The sequence below is a fragment of the Squalius cephalus genome, assembly GCF_949319135.1.
Source record: "Squalius cephalus genome assembly, chromosome: 15".
NCBI lineage: Eukaryota > Metazoa > Chordata > Actinopteri > Cypriniformes > Leuciscidae > Squalius > Squalius cephalus.
In genome coordinates, this window is record NC_137136.1 from 21,346,770 (window position 1) to 21,368,773 (window position 22,004).

Here is a 22,004-nt window from a genome sequence, read left to right on the forward strand (position 1 = left end):
CTCCTCTTTTGTCCACGTCCTGCCCAGTTAAATGATGAAGCCAGATTGTTTGTCAAAATGTGGCTCAACATTTTCCTTACTGTGTCTTCCAGTTTATGACCACCCAGAAGTGACAGCTGGAAAAACTAATAAAAAAGAGATCAGTGTTCACATTAATTCCCATTTCCCAATTTTTTTTGCCATTCTCTGTGAATCTCTCATCAAAGTATTTCCATCCACAGACTCTAGACTGTGTTTGTGTGTGTGTGTGTGTGCGTGTGTGCGTGCGTGCGTGTGTGTGTTTGTGTGTGTGTGTTTTGTTTTTTTGCAAACATAAATGATTGCTTCCGGTGTCAAATGCTAGTTTGAGTATTTCTATTTCTGTGGATTTCCTGGGATTTTTACAGACAAGTGTCTCTAGCATTTACTCAGATTGGTGCCAAAAAATTAAAACATCCAGTGAAGTTCTATAGGTGAGAGATCAACAGAGAATGGCCTGACTCGTTCAAACTGACAAAGTCTACAGTAACCATATCAGTGTAAATGTTTCTACAGCATTATTTTCAGCATTATGTTTGGTATAGTACAGTCATCTCTAATGGTTTCTGTTTTAATGAAAACTGAATATGGGCAATCGTCTGGAAACAATAATCTTTGTTTTCTTTTTTCCATACTTATCAAGACCTGGATATTAAATCAAATTCCATATTTCCCAAACAGCGTAGGTTAAGTGTAATTGCATTACAAGATTTACCAATCTGTTTTTTTCTGTCTCGTCCAACCTCTCCAAAGCATCAAAATCTTCTAGAGACTGTAAAGGTAAACCTAAGCTGCATCCTATTTCTGGTTGAGGTAGAGGGACTCCCTGTAATTTTTGGATCATTGCCCTCTGCTCTTTCAGCTCTGCCTTAATTTCCAGGAGAGCTTTTAACACATTCCTCTTGAAAGGAGACAACTCTACAAATAAAGTAAATAAATATATTAATACTTTATTTGTATTAAGAGAGAGAAACTCTACTAGTTCATTAATAATCACCATCAGCAGAACAGGTTTACTGTTTAAATTGGAATGGAATTTTTGTTTTTGATTTATTACCGTTGGTATGTTCATTCTGTGTTTGTTGTGCTCTACTTGGATTTTCTGAAGAAAACAACACAACAGTTTTTTTCATACACTTAAAACTCACCTGTAAAACAATTAGTCTTAAAGAGGTTAGCAGTTTGAAGAATCACCTGAAAAGATGTCTGAGACAGTCGGACTGGAGTTGTGGTTCATGTATCTCTCTTTAAAAAAAAAGTGACATTGCAGGAAAAGTTAGGATGGATGTCAACATTTATAGTGAATAAGTAGCCTACATTTAGCCTGTAAGTCCCACCTAAAAGAATAATGTCTTCCAAAATTAAGAAAGAACATAAAATCAACATAAATCTCCCCCCTAGGAAACTTAATGGTCTAATAAAAAGTTTCAAATAACTGTTTTCAAAATAGAAAAAATAGCTTTGATCATTACCATTGACCAGTTCAGTCAGTGTGCCCCGGTGTGCTCCGTGGTTTGCGTCTTGGTGTCCGCCGTAGTGTGTGCCCAGGTGTCCTCCGTTGTTCGTGTTTTGGTGTGATCCCTGGTGTCCGTCGTAGTGTGTGCCCAGGTGTCCTCCGTTGTTCGTGTTTTGGTGTGATCCCTGGTGTCTGTCGTAGTGTGTCCCCAGGAGTCCTACGTTGTTCGTGTTTTGGTGTGATCCCTGGTGTCTGTCGTAGTGTGTCCCCAGGAGTCCTACGTTGTGTGTGTTTTGGTGTGATCCCTGGTGTCCGCCGTAGTGTGTGTCCAGGTGTGCTTCGGTGTTCGTGTTTTGGTGTGATCCCTGGTGTCCGCCCTGGTGTACCCTGTGTGGATTTTCTGAGAAAAATGTGCAGTTTATTTATAGACTAAATAAATTTCTAAAAGGATATTACAGGATTTGTGGATCTGGAAGTGCAATTATAACAGCTGTGATACAATGTAAAAGAGGCAAAACATTTTTTTTAAAGAATAACATTGCAACACATACCTAGTGAATAGAGGCTTGAGACAGCTGGACTGGTCTCAAAGATCATGTGACTTTCTGAAATAATTATGATCAAGTTAAATTAACAGCAGGGTTTTGCGTAATACAATTGTGTGCTTTGAATTCATTCAGTCATGTTTGATAATCAATAAAGGCGGACTTTTGTGAACTTTCTCAATTAGTGGATTTCAATGATGTTGCTGTTAAGGACACTTCGAAACGGGTTAAATTAACCGTTCGTTCAAGGATGCCTGAGAAAAGAATACAGTTTTCTCTGGCCCAATATATAGACTATGCTGAGCTGCTCATCATTTACTGTGAGTTTTTTACAGGGGCTCCAGCCCCTGACCAGCATCCAGTGTCGGCTACAGCCCCTGACCAGCATCCAGTGTCGGCTACAGCCCCTGACCAGCATCCAGTGACCGCTACAGCCCCTGACCAGCATCCAGTGTCGGCTACAGCCCCTGACCAGCATCCAGTGACCGCTACAGCCCCTGACCAGCATCCAGTGTCGGCTACAGCCCCTGACCAGCATCCAGTGTCGGCTACAGCCCCTGACCAGCATCCAGTGTCGGCTACAGCCCCTGACCAGCATCCAGTGTCGGCTACAGCCCCTGACCAGCATCCAGTGTCGGCTACAGCCCCTGACCAGCATCCAGTGACCGCTACAGCCCCTGACCAGCATCCAGTGTCGGCTACAGCCCCTGACCAGCATCCAGTGTCGGCTACAGCCCCTGACCAGCATCCAGTGACCGCTACAGCCCCTGACCAGCATCCAGTGTCGGCTACAGCCCCTGACCAGCATCCAGTGTCGGCTACAGCGGCAATAAAATCTTTCAAATACTCCCTGAGTGAGCTCGGTTTACTACTGCCACAGAACAAACCAACTACAAATGGAGATCGTGTTTCATCACAGTCAACTGTTGCAAGAATTGGCCAAAATTGTGTTCTGGAGCTTTTAAACAGGGGGATGCCATCAATGTTAAACTGCAAAGCAAGAGTTTTTAAATTTTCAGCAATATTGGAGATCCTACCTAATATGTTTTGCAAGCCATTTACCAGTCCAAAATGGTAATATTCACCATTGCAAATCTTTACTACGGGTACCTTTGTCTGTGTACCAAGAAGAGTCCTTGCATCCTTGGGCAAATCAGGAAATTCTGATCTTAGGATTGCCAATAGTGCTGTTAGAGCTACTAGAGGGATGAAAAAAGATGCTGCCCATGTTTGCAGTTTAGTTTGCAACTGATTAAGTGAATTGTTGCTACTGCTATCAGATTCATTTGATTGGATATTACCAGGATCAGAGAGATTGTCAGAATCACAGAAGAAATCAGCATCTGTGTTTTTTTCCAGATCACATGAGTTCTCATGTGGGGACAAAAGAGAGGAAACTATATTACAAGAAGATGTGAGATCTATACTTTCAGAGTCTTGACATTTGTGACCATGAACAGATTCCTCAGTGTTTTCAGTTTGTGTTTTGTATTCATCTAAAATATCTCTTTCTATCTCTTGTACACTGGCCATAGTCTTTCTCCTTTTAGTCCAGTAAGACATTGTGGTATGTGTGTGTTATTGTCAGTATTATATATTATGTATTTGGTTATATAAAGATTTATATGTACAGGTATATTGTTATTGTTTGATAAAAATGATGATTTTGGAAAATGCTCCTGAAAAACAAAAATAAGAGATAGATAAAAATAATTGTTAATATTGTGTAGTTCAGTGCAATTAATGTCAAACCTTTTTCCTTTGTTTGTCTTTTTTTTAGAGAAAAAACACGCATGTACTGTACCTGATATATATCCAAAAGATTAGATTAAAAATGCTGCCAATCATTTTTTATTAAATTTTTATATTTAATATCTTTATTTATCTCAACTTGTTTTGTTCTGTTTGGGCTAACAGCAATATTATAATAATTATAATTACAAACTATTAGCCGTATTAAGTCTATAGTACTCATTTTGTCCATTAGATGGAGCAAAAGTATAAGAAATCACTTGTAAAACTTTTTTTTAATCGGTCTCCATTATTTTTAATGACAAACAAAAGCCTGAATTAATTTTTAATGTAGGGTACTGACAATACAGTTTAATAAAACATGTTTACGGATAAAGTTGTGTGACGATTATAATTAAATATGTAACTTTTTTATATCCCAATATTGAAGACATAGGTCAAGTTTCCAGACGTTTAGACATAAAATGAAGGGACAAGTGTATTTCCCACAATATACATTATTTTAATTGTATAAAGACACTTATTTAGTGCTGTATGAAGAATACAACAAACCTTTCATTTGCAAAATTGCAAGCAAAATAAGCACATTAAATAATATAAACAAACATAAGCTCGGAAGTGCCCGCAAACTTATTGGTACTGTGACTTGACTTGATCCTTAGCAGGAACTGCATTTTTTGTACACTGGGACTTGAGACTTGATAGTAAGGACTTTTGTTTTGACTTTAACATGCGTTACTTGCTCCCATCTCTGTCGATTTTGTTCCTCATAACCGGTATTATATCGTGGCAAGCCTATTGCAAATATTTGTTTAAAAATCAGTAAATAAAATCAAATAAACATCAATATGATTTATTGCTAATTAATTAAATTAATTAATTTTTGAATAAAAAAAAATGAATATGTATATAAAATTGTATAATATAATAATATACTATAATTATAAAAAAACAAGTTATTTAAATCCTTAAGACAAATTATTATTGCTGCATGATGTATCTGTTTGAACTAAATACAAATACTAAAAGTATCTGATACTCAGTCAAAAAATATACTCACAAGAAAAAAAGCCAAAGATGCCAAAAGAGTCGTTGGGTTGACAGTCGTTGAGAGTTGGGGTGCTGCTGATGACACATAAACAAAGTTTAAAAAAACAAAAACATTAGTAGTCAGACACTGCATACTGTATGAATTGACATGGATTGTTTATTCATTAATGATCATTGTGAACATTTTAAATCGGAAATAATGCTACAGTAGATTGTTTTCTAAGATATCCGTTTAATTTGTAAAGGCATTACTGGTGACTCTGATGTATGATAATGGAGGAGGGCAGGAGGAACGATGTAAAATCTAATAAATAAAAAAAGATAATCATTGGGTTGGTTTAGGTAGGTGAATGCATTTGTATCATGAATCGAAAAAGAGATCAGAAACTGCATGAGCTTGTGAATCAAATTGAATCATGAAATCTATATGAGTCAGGCCAGTATCTGACTTATAACTTAAATATCTGGTAGGCATTCAAAACATACTTACAAAATACAAAGTCGCTGTGTGCTAGGGCTCTTAAAAGAGCCTTTGGGGGTGTTGTAGCTGCTGTTGACACAAGGAAAGGGAAGAGAAAGAAGAAACATGTCTGAATATGAGAGAGAGATATCTGTACGAATTAATGCAATGATTTTTGACTAATCTGGATGACTGCTAGATTTATCACTTACAATAATCAGACTGCAATATATACTGAAAAAAAGAAAATAATAATATTATTAACACGGTGACAATAATAATTTAAATAAAATATTATTATTAATGTATTATTAATAAAATACAATAATAATTATTGTTATTAATAAAACAATATTTATTTAACAATGTTTATATTTATAAATATTATTAGATGTAGTGGTATTAATAATATGACAGACAGACGGATGGCAAATCTGACCTCATCTTTATAAGCCATGCACGTCTCTCGCTCTCATAGGCTTGGCTGCAAGCGCGTGAGCGCTGCGCGTACACCACCAGCGCTCGCAGCCAAGCCACAATAACGCGCTTTCCATACAACGTAAAGATAGTATTATTAATAATTGTATAATTGATTTATTTTACAGTAACGATAACATCACAGACAAAAAAAAAAAAAAACTCAAAAAAGTAAATTTCAATATGAGCGGATTTTCTCTATCCCAAATGACGTCACAGACGTAACGGCATTTATAGCGGACGGGAAAACAACCGGAAAACCATTGTTTATGTGAAAAGTAGTGGTACATTTACTGGAAAACACAGTTAATACATTTTGTGACAATTAAAAATGTTTATTAGGTGAAAGCGGCCGTTATTTATCTTACTTACTTATCTGTATACCCTGAGTAGGGGCCTACAGTAGCCTATGTGCTATAATTAGATTTTATTATTTACTTTCTTCAAAGTTTTAAGTGTCATTTACCTTTGTATGGGGTTTGTATGTTTTAAAAGTAATTTACCTACATCGGTTAAGTAAAAAGTACTTTACCTCAGAAATGTAGTTGAATATGGATGTCCACTTGGAATGAAAACCGGGTTCTGCGCGCGGTGGTCACAACCCCTTCTTATATATGCCCGCTGCCAGGTTTCGCGGGCTTGGCACGCTCACAAATGTATATTATTTTTTTAATTTTTTTTTTAATGTACATTTTTATAATGATACCTTGCGTTACCTTGTCAAGAAAGTGATATACCACAATAATTTAATAAATATAATTATATATAAACTTTAGAATATAAATATGTTAACTAAGCTAGATTTACAAAATTAATTAACAATTAAAATGAATCGGTTGTGCAGTCAGTGTTGGGTTACCTGGAAGGGAAACATACATAACATAATACATATTCAACAACCCATAGGTGGCGATCATATGCGAGTTACCAATAAGCATGCATACAAGCGAAGAACCATGCGAGTCACAGACACGAGTTTACTATCAACGCGTGGCATCCTTTATGGTGGCTGGCAGCATTCTGTTTTGATGTACAAATGGTTGAGAGAGGTAAGTAGTATATGGAATAATATGTGGAAATGTATGCTTTTATCATAGTATGATAATTTGTGGGATTGTGAGCGTTTTCCCCAGAGCTGACTAACGCGTTTGCACATTTGTTTTGTTAAAGGAGCTTTATAATTTTGAAAATGCAGTTTTGAAATCTATCTTAAGAATTGAAAGTAAATCAAACATGTAAGAGAAGTACAAGATGCATCCATATATGTTAATTAGGTGTGAATTAAACTGTTTTCCTTAGAAAAATAACCTACAGGAATCCTGCATTTTTTTTTTTTTTAAGGATACTTTTATTTATTTATACATTAACAATATGTGCGGGAAATTTCTACAGGTTTTAGAATGAACAGAAACATGCAAGGACATCAAGCACACTTGCGCACACCTCCATTTTCCCTCATATCAGCATCACCAGAGACAGTGCTAGAAAGGTGTCAAGGTCTGTATGTTTTTTGTTGTTGTTGTTGTTGTTATTATTTTACCATTACCATTATTTTTTACCATAAATATTTTGACCTCATTTGTTTGACAGTTTTTTTTTTTTCTGCCAGTTTCTGTGTCCTGCCTGTATATGTTGTTTTCTCTCGAAAGCAGCCTAGATTGTTTATGCTTCTAGTTTGCTGATATTTTAATGTTGATATGCCTTCCTCTGCTGTTTGTTGTAGGTAGCTCCCGATGAGAGACCTAGTGTCATGCCTGATCTGGAATCAGCTGCAGGTTTGCCAAACTCCTAATTTTGATGAATTCATAAACTGACACTGTTAGTTTGTTACACAATGTGTTTGCCTTTCCTTAGTAAAGTGTGCGTGTGTGTGTGTGTGTCTGTCTCTCTCTCTCTCTCTCTCTCCTTTAGATGAGCTTTCCCCTGACTCGAAAGACAATATAGAGAGCTGAGTGAGAACTACTTCTCCCTGAAAAGAGAGCGGGACCATCATTACATCGACAAGAAGAGTCTCCATTACGCTATATATTCAAAAAAGTCCCTTTGTCTTCCACGGAAAGTAAACTTATGGATTTGCACATGAAGGTGAGTAAATGACGGCAGAATTATCATTTTTGGAAGAACTAGTCCTTTAATATGCATTTCAAGGCTGAGATTATGTGTCTGCAGAGCTAACGTTACTCACACAAAATAACATCTAAAGTACATGTGACGAAGACAATATCTTTATGAACTTCAGAAAAATATTTATTAGATTTAGGTAAGTATTAACTAACAGACAGACAGACAGTTATATTCAAAACAACTCCAAATCTTACTAACTTTCCATGATAAAGTGCTTTACCATTTAAACAGATCCAACAAATAAAATGAAGAAAAAACATTATCTGTCGAAATCTGTCTGTATAATGTTGGGCACTGAGAGTATAATGGAAATATAATTAACCACAAACCAACATGAGACTTCAAGTCTTTTAAATAAATGATTCTCTCTTCTATCCTTTTCTTTTGGTATAGAATAAAATACCAGTTCAGGGTTCCTCTTTCAGCTGTTGTTGCAGCCAACTGCACAACATATTGCAGGCATTACTGAGACCGTGATGGCGGCGCAAAGCTACAGTGACGTGATGTGAACCGAATGAATAATCAGCACAGTTGGAGGTAGCCTACTAAGGCTTCCCACATAATCCATGATCAAATCTTTGATTTACAGTACAGTATTAATTCACACATCACAGTAACACTGCAAAATTAAAGACAGACAATGAGATCCGACTAAAATCACGTTTTATTGAGTCAGCAGTTATATACAAACAATAAGGAAAGCTTCAATACTTAAGTTTGTTGCAGTAGTTCACCAATCTGGCTTTCTGCCTCTGGTATGCGCGCACACCCTGTAATGTTTGAAAACAGGAAACCCATGTTTCAACAACTACGGATGGGCCCTGGCTATTAATTCGGGTTACAAGTCTGACTCTCTAACCATTAGGCCATGGTGGTACATTGACACACTTTCCATCCACAAACTTTTAAAATAAGGTTGAGATTTCATTCTTCTTCCTTCTCTTTTCCAGAGATTTGGAAGAACACGTCCTTCAACGGTGAGTTGTCCCCATACCTAACCCAACCATCTATTTGAATCGGAAAGTAACTGTTACCCTTAAAACTAAAATCATTTACATTTTTGTAAAATGTAAATACAGGTTGATGTGGAAGATAATATTTTAAAAAAATGAGCACAGCCTACCTCATTTGATTGAATGTTTATGACTTATTTTCAATTTTTAATGATTTTATTTATAAAACATTTAGGCTTAAAAATATTTAGTTTTTATATGTTCAGACAGTGATGGTGAAAGTGATTCAGAAATTGGAACTTTGTCCGAGGAGGAATCAAGTGATCTAAGAAGTGATATGGCAAAATGGGCTGTAAAAAATAAGGCAACACGCACATTGGTTGATGAGCTGCTCTTGGTGTTACATAACAGGGTTGTATTCAACTACCAGTCACAGGAGAAGATTGATGCAAGAACAGAAGATGACTGGTTGTTCACCCTTGATCGCTGCAGGCTTGCAGTGCATACAAACGTTTGTGCTGGACAATATGCATGTTGTCTGCCCTAGGGGTTGTCAGACGATTGCTGAACTTTCTAAAACAGGGACCGAGAGGGTGTAGGCTGTCCTCAAGGCAAATTGAAGAAATATCAGCAAAACTCTTGATCATTCCCACTACTTAGAATTATACTTCATTTGTAATACCTGCTGTAGCAATTTCCCTTCTTTATTTTATTTTTAAACCAGATCATTCAGCCCTGGCCAAGAGTGTCTGTCCATAAAAATAATAATTGGTCGCTTCTTTTTTGGCTAGAATTCCAGAAGAGAGTTCTTCAGCTCCTTGTCAAAATCAAGGATACAATTCACGTTGCCACCTCATCTGCTGGAACAAGTTATGAAGTGAAGCCGGCAAACACTGAAGAAGAGCTCGAAGCTTTAGAGAATCACCTGGAGGACAAGAATGAGGGAGCAGAACTGGTAAGTTTTCTTTATTTTCGCTCATGATCTGCGCTGTGTATGAACACTTATCCACTTTTTCATGAGAAATATTGCCCTATCGTTTTTTCCAAAAATGTTAGAAACTATTTTTGTTTATGCGTGCCTCTCTGAGATCTTTTTTTGGATTAAAAATCGTTTGTTATTTTGTTAGTTTATATAAACCTTAATATTATTTTCTTTGTGATTAAGATTATTATGCCTGATCATTGTGCCCCAAAATAAACTTTAAAGGTTATCTTGCACTGTATTATGTTTGATTGTATGTTTGCATACCATTTGCTAATTCGCCAGAAAAAAAAACGCGCTTTTACCATCTCAGAAGCACTAACATTAGCTATGGCCGTATCATTTTCCAATCTTATGTCCTTTTTCTTAGACGCTAGAAAAACCATAGATCGAGGAGAGAACCACTATAAATCTGGACATGTAGAACAGTGCAGCTTAGATGCTGGTTTACTTGCCGGTATTGTACGGGCCAGCATGAGGGACAAGGTTTATCGAGTCTCGGTAAGTAAAACTAGGGAGAGATAGAGGAGTTATAAATGTTCTATGTATTTAAGATAACTATACAAATAATCTCTGAACAAGCATAACACAGTTAAATTCCAAACATTTAATATAATAGGCATAATATAATTTAATATAATAGTTGTATTATAATAAATATAATATAACATAATATAATATAACATAATATAATTTAATATAATAGTTGTATTATATATGTTGAAATTAAAGAGAATTGTCCAATAGCATCAACAAATGCTTATTATAATATATTAGAATTAAACCATATATGTTCCCTAAATAAACCATATATACTCATTTTGTTAACATTTTCTTTACCAAATGCCAAGCAGGTTATAACTGGTGTGTTTTATGTCATAGATCAAAATGTGAAAATATTAAGAGGCTTTAACCACAGACCTTATTTCAGGCGATTTAGCAAAAACCCATTCAAAAAACCCATAGACTTTTAGGGCGAGGGAACCGGAAGTGCTAAAATGCTAACTCACTTCCGCGTTTTGGCCTACAAAAGTGACGTCATAACTTCGGAACTCTATTGGGGTCTGCGTATCAGGCTAGTGACACATGGTTTCACAACTCTAATGTGCATGGGGCGAATGTACAGGGCTTAAAGTTCTCAGGCACCATTCCTGATTTCAGGCAAAGAGCACTTTTAAATTAATTCAATACATTGTGCACATTTCCTCCCGGACAACTTTTCAGACCTCAAATCTTTTCTTGCTTTAAGCCCTGAATTTCAATGCTAAAGATTTGTAGAGATATTCTTATGCCTCTCGCTGATTGGGTACAAGACAAACACTCAAACTGATCTAATAAGTACAGCTTCACCTTTTGATCAGAGACAACAACAGAGACAGACAAGACGAAGAGGTGTGCACGTCTTATAGGAGCATGGGGCCTATAGAGCGTGCACAGTATGTTTTCATCCGGGTCTTTACAGCAGGAAGTGCCTTTTCCGGCTTCATTCACTTCTGAGGTGTGTGTTATGCTAGTTGTAGCTAATGTACCCTGGAGGACAAGTGCTCTAATGGGCCTTTCACACAGGACGCGGTATGCGCGGGGCTTGCCGCTGGGTTCAGCGTTGCCCTTCAGATACAACGCGATTTGCGCTGCGCTATGACGTAGGCGGAGTTTTAAAAACCTATATGGGGACACATATTAAAAACCTGTTTACACACATTGCCTACCTACAAGTTGCCTGACTGTTAAAACAACTATTTTTAATGTAAATCTGTCTGTCTATGAGACGATCATCCATTTTGATTTCCGTGCTTGTTTGGATCCCCTGTTTCTATTGGCCGCGCTGGTAATCGTCACAGAGCGCAGCGGCAAAAGTTGAACTATTTTGAACTTTGACCGCGGCGTGCGCGTGAGCACGCCAATGATGCGCACCGCTGCGCTTGCGCTTTGATCGACGCAGCAACAAAACATCCTTGCGCGGCGCAAGCCATTGATATGAATGGGTTTTATAGCGCAGCGCCGCGCATACCGCGTCCTGTGTGAAAGGCCCATAAAAAAACGAAGACAACAAAAGGGTTAAATAATTAATCTTGTAAAGTGCTGGCAAAGTTTCATTAACAATTGGCTTGTTCACCTTGGTGACCACTACAAACTCCTCGTCCTCATCATGTGCCTGCTTTGTGGAGGTCTGGACTCTACTGACCACTTTTCTGGTTATATTTTTAATTTCTTGTTGCTCCTTTTCAGAGTAAACATCTGAAGAGGTTTGGAGGCATTGATGCTGCAGACCATGTGAAGTCAATGGCTGCGCAAGTAACATTGTTCCTTTTTTGCATTAGTTTACAGTGATGTTCCCTGGCATATACTGTCATGCACTCCCCCCACACACCCACTTACTCGCTCTCTGCTACATTTTCATAATGAACTCGATTGCAATATAATATTCTAATATAAATCTGTTTTACCATGGCAGAACTATGACAAATAAAATGATGACCATAATGAGCCTCAGAGGAAAAAGTGGGAAGGTTGCCTTCATGAAGACCCGTCTCTACAAGATAATCTGTGGTGAGTTTGCTTTAACCTAGTAGTTTTGTAACAATGTTTTAAAAAATTGAATATAGTAAGCAGAATAATAATCATTTTAGTTGGAGGACTCTACAGAGCATGCTCTAATATATAATACTCCATTCTGGGCTCTAGACTAACCGGCAGCACTGGTTACTACCAACTGCCTTTTGTTGCTCGCCCAAGCACATGAATATCAATGACCTTGCACATTGATAAATACTAATTTATATACTTGAAACATTGGCAAAGCCACAGAAGTTGATATTTGAAAAATATTTTAATTTAAAGGGGTGGTTCAGAATTTTGGACATCGGACCTCATTTACAAATTAGCCTGTGTGTTATTTATCAACGGTTATTATTTATTCTCTCAACAGACATTTACATCGATAGTCTGGCGTTATAATTTATTTTATTTTGGTGTACTGTGGAGTGGGTAAAACTGTTTTTAATGGCAGGCTAGAGGATACTGTTGACCACCAGCGAACTATGCAACTGGAAGGACTGGGTGAAATTTTTTGAAAACTGTCTCCACTGATAAATAACACCCAGGCTAACGTGTGAATGAGGACCGATGTCAAAAATCCTGAACCACCCCTTTAAGAGGTTAACGTTTGCTAATACTGATCTGTTTTTTTCCCCCTCATCAGACACTGTCTTGAGCTCATTTGATACAACTACAACAAAAGTAAACGAATACATGGCCAAATTCTTGAAATATGCACCAGAGGAGTATAGGAGAGGTGGTAGAAAGAAGTAACTAGAAGAGAAGATTTTAACCAGCCGTGTTCAATGTTGCCCAATGGTTGGGCCGTTTTTCTAAAGGTTAAAGTTCGACACGTAAAATTGTTGTGTGAAATGTTGGCACACTTGCAGCCGTGTAATAAAGAATGTTTCTTACGTCAGTGAAATGTCTTTATTGATCTTCTTTATTGATCTTTATTGGGCCGGTTGCATAAAGCTCTAAGACAGTCTTACAACTTAGACATCAATTTATTTTCTTTAAGACTGTTCATATCTTTTTTAAATCATTTACATAAAAATGTAGATTAGCCTAATTTGATAGCAAAAACTAAGACTGACTGCCCTTGATTAACTGCTATTGGGTCATATTTGAACTTAAGACACTGTCTTAACATAATGGCTTTGTTTATGCAACCGGCTCCTGGTCTTGCTTTGACCAATTGGCTTCTTCCTAGCTGACTCTGTGTCCGCAAACTTAGTGTTTATGTATCCATTTTAAGGTGTTTGCTGTTACTGTTGAACACATCAATGCTTTAGTGAAAACAGTTTAACAAAATAAACTGTTGAAAAGCAAGACTTTATAGTGATGTTGAAATTTCAACGTTGATTGGATTTGCAAAATCTAAACTAAAATCTATTGATTCAATGTTGACGAATTCACTTATGTTGAGAAACGTGACGTTGGAAAGACGTTGCTATTTCAACGTTGATTAGATTTGCAAAATCTAAACAAAATTCAATGGTTATCCAACACTGGCACCTGACGTTGATTCAACAGTGACTCGACGTTAAAATGTCAGCTGGGATATGTCTCGTCTTTTGCTTTTGAGAGACCTTTCAAAGAGATTGCCTTTCAGACACCGTGTGTGGTACTACAATCTTGCAACCAATTCCACTCATTTTACAATTATTAGATGATGGGGGGAAAAGTGAATTGTAAAGTATCAGTGGTTAAATACTGACTAATCACAACATGATTCTGCACATGTGGATAGTAAATCATCGTCAGGTGGTATTGATAATGTGCTTGTAAGTGTTTCCAACGCTATTGCCTAATCTAACTGGATTCAATTTGTCAGTTGTCTAGTAATTTGCTTCAAGAATCAAGACCTGAATGCAGTTTTTGGGGCCTTCCCGGAAAATTCTTACAACTAAACACTAACAACATTGTGCCCTCTGCTGCCTGATAATGCTGGCGTAATTTTTTCTCTGGCTTGTGAAACTAACTGATCAGTTTGGGTAAATATTTTTAACACAATTTAAATCTTTAAATTGTGCAAACACTTGATTTCTCTGGAGGCCTGTAGAAAGTTTGTGCACCTCAAATTTGGCTTGTTTTCGGCTGCTGTGACGAACGGTTTGCATGCTTTATCAATTTATTAATCTCAACTCGTTTACATATCCCTTATGCTGAATTCCTGCAACTCAGTTAATCAAAAATAACCAGTTCTGGGAACGTTGCTGACATGTTTAGAAAAAAGGTGCTATGTTTTAGCAAACAAGACAGTGATTCAGGTAAGATAAAGTTAGATTTGGTGATGTAGGCCTAAACAACCAACTCAGAAACCCAAAAAAAAAAATGAAAGCTGTCACTTGAGATTCCTTGCCTACTGCTCTCAGAAATCGCAGAATTTAAAGTTATAGTAGGCTACTGTGCACACACAGAGACACAAAAGAAATAAATTTCATAACAGAAAATTGTTTTCCTGTTTGATCATTCTGCATACAGCAGACTTAAACCTTGACAACAGATCACATTTATTTCATAAGATGAATTACTGAGATGAGGTAAAAAAAAAAAAAAACACTGGGGGGTCCATGTTTCTGGGTTCCGGAAGGGTCTAATGGATTGTCAACCTTAAAATCAGTCCTGTTTGTGTGGTGGAACAAGCAATGGTATATAGAACTATGTTTAACATCTTAATTTCATTAACTAATTATGTTAACTCAGCTAATTTAATGTAGAAGAGATGGACACTATGTAAACTAAGTAGGCCTAAATGTATTGTTTAGAGTTTCCTCTGACTAAAGATTTTCCACTGTTGATATGGAATATGCAAGTGTCAGAAAAAAGAAAAGCTTTACTGCTACAATGGGGTTTAATAGATGCTATATCAGGGTTCACCAATCTCGGTCCTGGAGGGCCGCTGTCCTGCAGAGTTTAGCTCCAGCCAGCTCCAACACACCTGTTTGAAAGTTTCTATGCCTAGTGAGACCTTGATTAGCTGGTTCAGGTGTGTTTAATTGGGGTTGGAGCTAAACTCTGCAGGACAGCGGCCCTCCAGGACCGAGATTGGTGAACCCTGTGCTATATGCTGAGGGAGAAACTGCAAATTTAACATTTTTCTCTTTTCTGACTTTTCTTTTCTAAGGCTATATCCTAGAAAAATCCTGGAAACTCAAAATTAACTCAATAGCATAATATTCTCATTTCAAAATAAATTTAATTTCTCCTACATTTCTTCTTCTCCTTTAATGAAGAAGACGTTGTAGGCTACCCTTTTTGCATTTGCGCCACAGTAAAGTGACATATTACTGATTGACTTTAAAAGATCCTGGATATCATTCATATTGCCAGCATATTGCAGATGTGACTCACACAAACACGAATATCAGCGAGAGCAGTATGTTTACATAATTACAGGTTATTTATTTTTTTATTATTCGTTTTGGTATAGCCTACATTAAATCTCTTAGTACACAAACTAAAATGATCACACTGGTAACACGGTTACATTCTTTCAAAACATGATCTCTTTATTCAGTTGATCGATAACTCACCAAGTACGTTATGATTTCGACCAAATGCGTCGGGGCAGTATATGTTGACGAATCAACCGCATTTCAACGTTGAATCGATGTTTTATTTTCAACGTAATAACGTTCTGATATACCGACCAAATAGTGAACGTTGATTCAACGTTGAAATTTGATCGACGACTGATACTAACCTTTACAACTAAAAATCAACGTTGAATCGACATCGGTCTGCTATCTGGGTAGCCTACAGAAAAAAAAAAGAAGGAAAAAAAAACTACGTACAACGTACAACGGTAACAGTGAACAAATTCATAATCCGTGCACGCTTTCGCAATCGTTGTTTTGTAAATCGTTCTTTCGCAATAGTTGTTTGTAATATTCAGTTCCTGTGAAAAAATGTGAAATACTGTTCCAAAAGGTGAAGTTACACAACAATATGCTGATTGATTGGATGTAATATTCAGTTCCAGTGAAAATCTGTTCCAGTTAATGGAGTAGGCTATACACAGGTGATGTGTAATATTCAGTACCAGTAAACTCCACCCGCTGGAACAGTTTCTTACACTAACTGAATATTACTCAACATCACCTGTTCAGTTTTGAAAACTGTAGACTACTCACAGATTTGTGGCCTAAACCTTATTTTAGAAATCTGTTTTTCAGTATATTGATTTGTTGTGTATTGTTAAGATGAATGCAACTGTCTTAACTGAATTTTTCTGTGATTTGGTGATGGGGTGTGTAATGTATAGATGACATGAAACCGAACTGAAACCCCCCCAGGTCTCCTGTATTTTGGTACCCAAATGTTGACAGGTATGCTCTTGTGCAGAAGAAAATACAGTGTTCAATGTTCAATCTTAAAAGATTGAGCTTGGTCTGGTGATAGAATTTTTTTTAAAGATCCTTTATACATCATTGACTCATAGGCCTATCTTTTATAGCTCTGGCAGATATACCATAAAACTTCAGTTAGTTGTACAAAAGATCATTATGTGTATTTGTTTGTTTTGATTTTACCTTACAAGCTCTGTGAGAGGACAGGATGTATATTCTCCCCAGCCTCTGCTAACAATGCATCTTCTGTACACCAACATATGATGACCAGAGGTGGGTGGAAAGGTAACAGTTTATGTACAAGCTCTCTGGCAACACCAGCTCCCTCATTCCTTCTCTCCAACAAACAGAGAGGCCGTGTGTGACCCTTGCATTAACGGACCTGTCTTTACACTCCCAGTTTCCTCGTGCTCAGCTAGCCAAAGCTAGACAGGAAATGAGACTGTGACAGTTTGAAGTGATTCTGTATGTCACAAAAAAGCCCATCATTTTGACATAATCTTTAATTATTAATCTATTTTTAATTTGTTTTGCTCATTAGGCCCATATTCCTCTCTAAAATAAAGCATCTGCAAATTCAAATGTAAATTGTACAATATGGCAAGCAACGATAATAAAGTACAGTTCCAGATGTATTGGTGAATTAAGTGGAATTAAGTGCTCTTTTGATCACTTCTGAAACTAACATCACCTAAACAACTACTTGTTTGGTTATTCAGAACATAAATCAGAGAGAGTTTTCAGAAGACGTTGTTGTAAGGCTATATGACTGATTGCACTTTAAAACGGCTAATGCAAACAAGTGAGCATAGATGCATGTGTATGTGTAAACAGCAGAAATAATTGGATCTTGGTTCCTTCATTTGATGCTGACCTTATTCACCCTTTGCTAATGACAAGCTTGAAAAAGTACCTCATGTTCTGATGATTATGAAATCACTTCAAAGGAAAACTTTGAGGAACGTTTGAACGTTTAGAAAAAACTCTGAAAACCGACACTTAAAAGAGGCTAAATAAATATAAAGGCCTCAAGCAAAATACTAATATATCTCTAAAAGTCTAAATTAAATTAAAATTGATGTCCTTGGCATCATTCTGAATTATTTACTAGTGCACATTATTCCAATGAAAAAAGTTTGGCTTTGTAATGCTTAATTAAAGTTTACTTGTTCTTCCTCGGAAAGGACTTTGTATTGAAGCAACTTCTACCATGTGGTCCAGGGTTCCCCAAATCCAGCCCTGGAGGGCCTCAGTCCTGCAGAGTTTAGCTCAAACCATGATCAAACTCACTTGTCTGCAATTTTCTAGTAACTCTGACAACCTTGGCTGTGTTTGAAATCACCCCCTATACCATCATTCACTATTCTCTACATTACTCCGCAAATATAGTCCACTTGAAGGAGTGAATGAAAACGAGAGAGTGAATTCGGACACTGAGTGCACCGGAAGGACTTTTGCATAGTTGGTGCTTGTTGTTTAATAATCATTTGAAACTTAGCAAACTGGCAGCTCCATACCAGTTGTAAGATAAAAAGATTTAAATTGAACTCTGTCATGAAAACTAGCATGTATAAACCTTAATTAAACTACTTTTTTATTTAATAATCAATTAAATAGGAATTTGTACCTGTATGATATAACGCTGTAGCCACATTGGACCAGCGGTTTTGAAAATGGATGGATGGAGGATTCAGCAGCGGGCGCCATCTGGTGCATTATGGGATTGAATGAGTGCACTTGATCAACTATGGTTTTAGACACCAGCTGTCCCCTCAAATAGTGCCCTATTTAAGGGTAGAGGGTGCCATTTCGGATACAGCCCTTTACTGTTCATGCGTGTTTGATTAGGGTTGGAACTAAACTCTGCAGGGCAGTGGCACTCCAGGACCGTATTTGAGGAACCCCGATGTAGTCTATTGAGAATTTCCACCACTTTACACATTACACCAGAGGTCTTCAACCCTGCTCGAGGTGACCGACTGACCTGCAGAGTTTAGTTTGAACGCTTATCACACACCTTAAACAGCTATCAAGCTCTTCAGGATCACTTGAAAACACACAGGCAGGTGTGATGAAGTAGGTTGAAATAAACTTTGCAGGACAGTGGGTCCCCAGGAGCAGGGTTGAACACCTCTGTTTCACACAACGGCCACTTTACACAATCCACAATCCCACTCTATGGAAATTTACACTGACTTTAAAAATGAGAAATTTAAATAAAATGTCAAATTAACTTCACTATACAGTATTTCTCTTCTAATTATGTGTAAAGGAATTATTGTTACAACTGCCAATTAATCAAGCCTAAATTACAACAAACCAGGCTTTAAGATTTTACATGCCAATTCAAATTCAGTGATCAAACACTCAAAGTTATGCCATTTCAGGAAATACAGTTAACTCTATCTGCAATGATATAAAGAAATCAGGCATATTGTGCCATTCGTATGTGTTCTCTCTCCAGAACTTGAGTGTTTATTTAGCTTTGTGTAATATAAATCTTTGCTGGTCTTGGTAATCAGTCTTAATTACATATATTGCTTTAGGTCCAGCATGAACAAATGTAAAAACTACGAGAAAGTAACCCGTTACTGAGTTTTCTCTCCCTGGCCACCACAGACACTGTATCTCCAGTCTACTTGACAGCAATGTTCTGTCTGCGCTCTCTCAGGACATCTGTTTTGAATTTTCCACTTGCCAAAAGTGCAATTAGCCTGCATTTGACTGGTATTATTGTCTATGCTATGGAGAGAGAATACTTGAAGGATGTATTCAATGTACAATGAAATTGAAACATAATTAATCACGGCCAATAAATCATTTCTCAAAATCCAGATTGTTGTTAGATGTTCAGAGAAATGTCAAGTTTGAACAAGTCTTTTGTGTTCCAATGCAGGGATAATTATTTCAAAATCTCTTGTCAATTTGCAAACTTTTTTAAATCCTTGCAACACAGTTGTAACCTTGATCGAACACCTTGCTACAGTTATGTTAACTCAGCTGGAAAGAATAAGTAATATATATATTTTTTTCTTTTTTCTTTTTTTATGGAGGAACTGTGATCCTTAAACTCTTAAATGACAATACTCAATATTTATGAGAAAATGCATTTTTAAATTATATTTAAAACATTTTCAATGACATTTATTACATTTACATATGTAGAAGTGATATCAAGTGTATATATATATATATATATATATTGTATAGTGTATATATATATATATATATATATATATATATATATATATATATACATATATATATACAGTATATATATATATATATATATATATATATATATATATATATATATATATACACACACACTTGAAATCACTTACATATGTAAATGTAATAAATGTCATTGAAAATGACAAAGACTTTTACATTTTTAAATAGTGTATATATATATATATATATATATATATATATATATATACACACACTTGATATCACTTACATATGTAAATGTAAATTGAAAATGTTTTAAATATAATTTAAAAATGTATTTTCTCATCATTTAAAAAGTGTATTGAAGCTTTAGTTTCCTCCACATGCAAATGGATGTTGATCTCTTCTTCATTGCAGTTAATCAAGTAGTAAATTATTCATGCTCATTGCTACATCTTGAAACTGTGCCTTCTTACTGAAATCCCTTTGGCTCATCATACAAAACCTCGATGTGATGCTAAAAAGCTTGGGAGTGCCTCTTAAATCACGTGTTTTGAATTTCAAAAGCTCCTCTCAAACGTGTGACGGAGATTGTGGCGTGTGCTCTGTCGTACTCAAGTGCCTGAACAGATGTTGCACAAACGACTAGATACTTTCTGTAATATGAAGCACAATGCCACGTGGATTTGACAACTAGACCTAGCCCACACCCAGTCCCAGGGGATCGAACAGAACAGTGCTCCTATCTTGTGAGCACGGCAGGGATAGTCATGTACTGTTCCAGTTGCAGGCTGTTCCCTGGTTTATGTAGCATCTTGAACACAACGAAGTGCCAAATAGCATTAAAATCAAACATATAAACATCCGAAATAAATTTACTGCATGTTGCATCTTCAATCACACAATTGCAACACCCATCATTCAAAAAATAGGCACCCAAGCTTTGTGCATGTTTATTCATAACATATTTTGCTAATATAAAGTGATATATTATATTGCTTTTATTAAACAGTTCAACAAAAAAGTTATACTTTAATAAATTACATTTTATGTACGATTCCTCTAATGAAAATGAATTGAAAACCATTTCGTTTCTCCAAACACACTAATGTTGATAATAATGTAATAATGTTCCAATTAATTAAGTTTTTTAATTAATCAGTTGAGTGAATGATTCAGGGACTCTCATGAAGACAGTCATTAAGTGGACCGCAAAAAGTACCACAAGAGCGATTCGAAAGCAAACGGCTCTCTAATCGATCTCGTGGTACATTGATGTCATACACCGATCGGTCTGCAAGGTGTCCGAAACCATAGTGGACGTAATTGAGTGCACTCATTCAATCCCACATTGCACTGCAATAACGAGTGTACAACCGATGCGCTCAACGGCTGTCCGAATTCGCTCACTCCTTTTCATTCACTCCTTCAAGTGAACAGTATTAGGGGACTAGTGAATGAGGGTCTAGGGGGCGATTTCAGATTCAGATAGTGTTTTTAAATGAATAGGTTCAATGAACGAATCAATAGAATCACACACAAAGACAGTCACTTATCGCCACCTACTGGTGTAACGTTATAACCTGCAGAAAGGGTCGTTAAAAGATGTCCCATGTGCTTTTGGACTGTTTTATCAGCACTTTCTGAACACTGCTTATAAAATTTGAAAATGACTGCCTGGACCCACATGTCACATCCAGCTCATAAATTGTATCCCTTTAGGATGAAGGTACAAACGAGATGAAAATATTTTCCATATGTCAAAACTGCATTTGCTATATGAACTATAGAGGGCTGTGAGACTGTTTTGCACAGACACAAATATCAATATAATCTGACTTTATTTTTAGTGCAATACTGAGCTGGGAATTTTGCTTCTTTCCTCTCTTATTTGTTCACAACCTTTGACGTGAGTTGGCTTGCAGATCATGAAGTCTCCTAACGGATCTCATTCACATATATTCGTCATCTTATGTTTGAAAAAGCCAGCTCATTTTAATCATCAGGCTCAGGGGAGACCAAACAGCAATCTCTGCTGTAAAGAGACCATTTGTTTTCTGCATTTATGAGAATTCAAGCTGGCATGATTTCCTCACAAACACACTGGTTTGGGTTTCTCT

General features: G+C 36.6%; 1 protein-coding gene and 1 long non-coding RNA gene across 4 annotated transcripts; one reads left to right on the forward strand and one right to left on the reverse strand.

Annotated features, from left to right (window-relative positions):
- Positions 1–1,031: 1,031 nt before the first annotated feature.
- Positions 1,032–2,080, reverse strand: LOC307171877 (uncharacterized protein; the record flags this gene model as incomplete). The annotated part of the gene is made up of 4 exons (XM_079893808.1): positions 2,026–2,080; positions 1,491–1,874; positions 1,213–1,263; positions 1,032–1,120 (listed from the first exon to the last, which is right to left on the reverse strand). Exons 1-4 carry the CDS (start codon positions 2,069–2,071, stop codon positions 1,032–1,034), a joined length of 570 nt encoding a protein of 189 aa, XP_079749934.1. The 5' UTR covers positions 2,072–2,080.
- Positions 2,081–6,725: 4,645 nt separating this feature from the next.
- Positions 6,726–13,277, forward strand: LOC307172037. 3 transcript variants are annotated; one of them, XR_013823642.1, is made up of 10 exons: positions 6,726–6,807; positions 7,151–7,255; positions 7,482–7,533; positions 7,670–7,843; positions 8,833–8,859; positions 9,247–9,790; positions 10,188–10,318; positions 12,047–12,112; positions 12,273–12,367; positions 13,020–13,273. It is a non-coding gene; the product is annotated as an uncharacterized lncRNA (long non-coding RNA). The 3 variants fall into 3 exon arrangements; XR_013823643.1 differs by having other exon boundaries at positions 9,627–9,790; XR_013823641.1 differs by lacking the exon at positions 10,188–10,318 and having other exon boundaries at positions 9,627–9,790; positions 13,020–13,277.
- Positions 13,278–22,004: the final 8,727 nt, after the last annotated feature.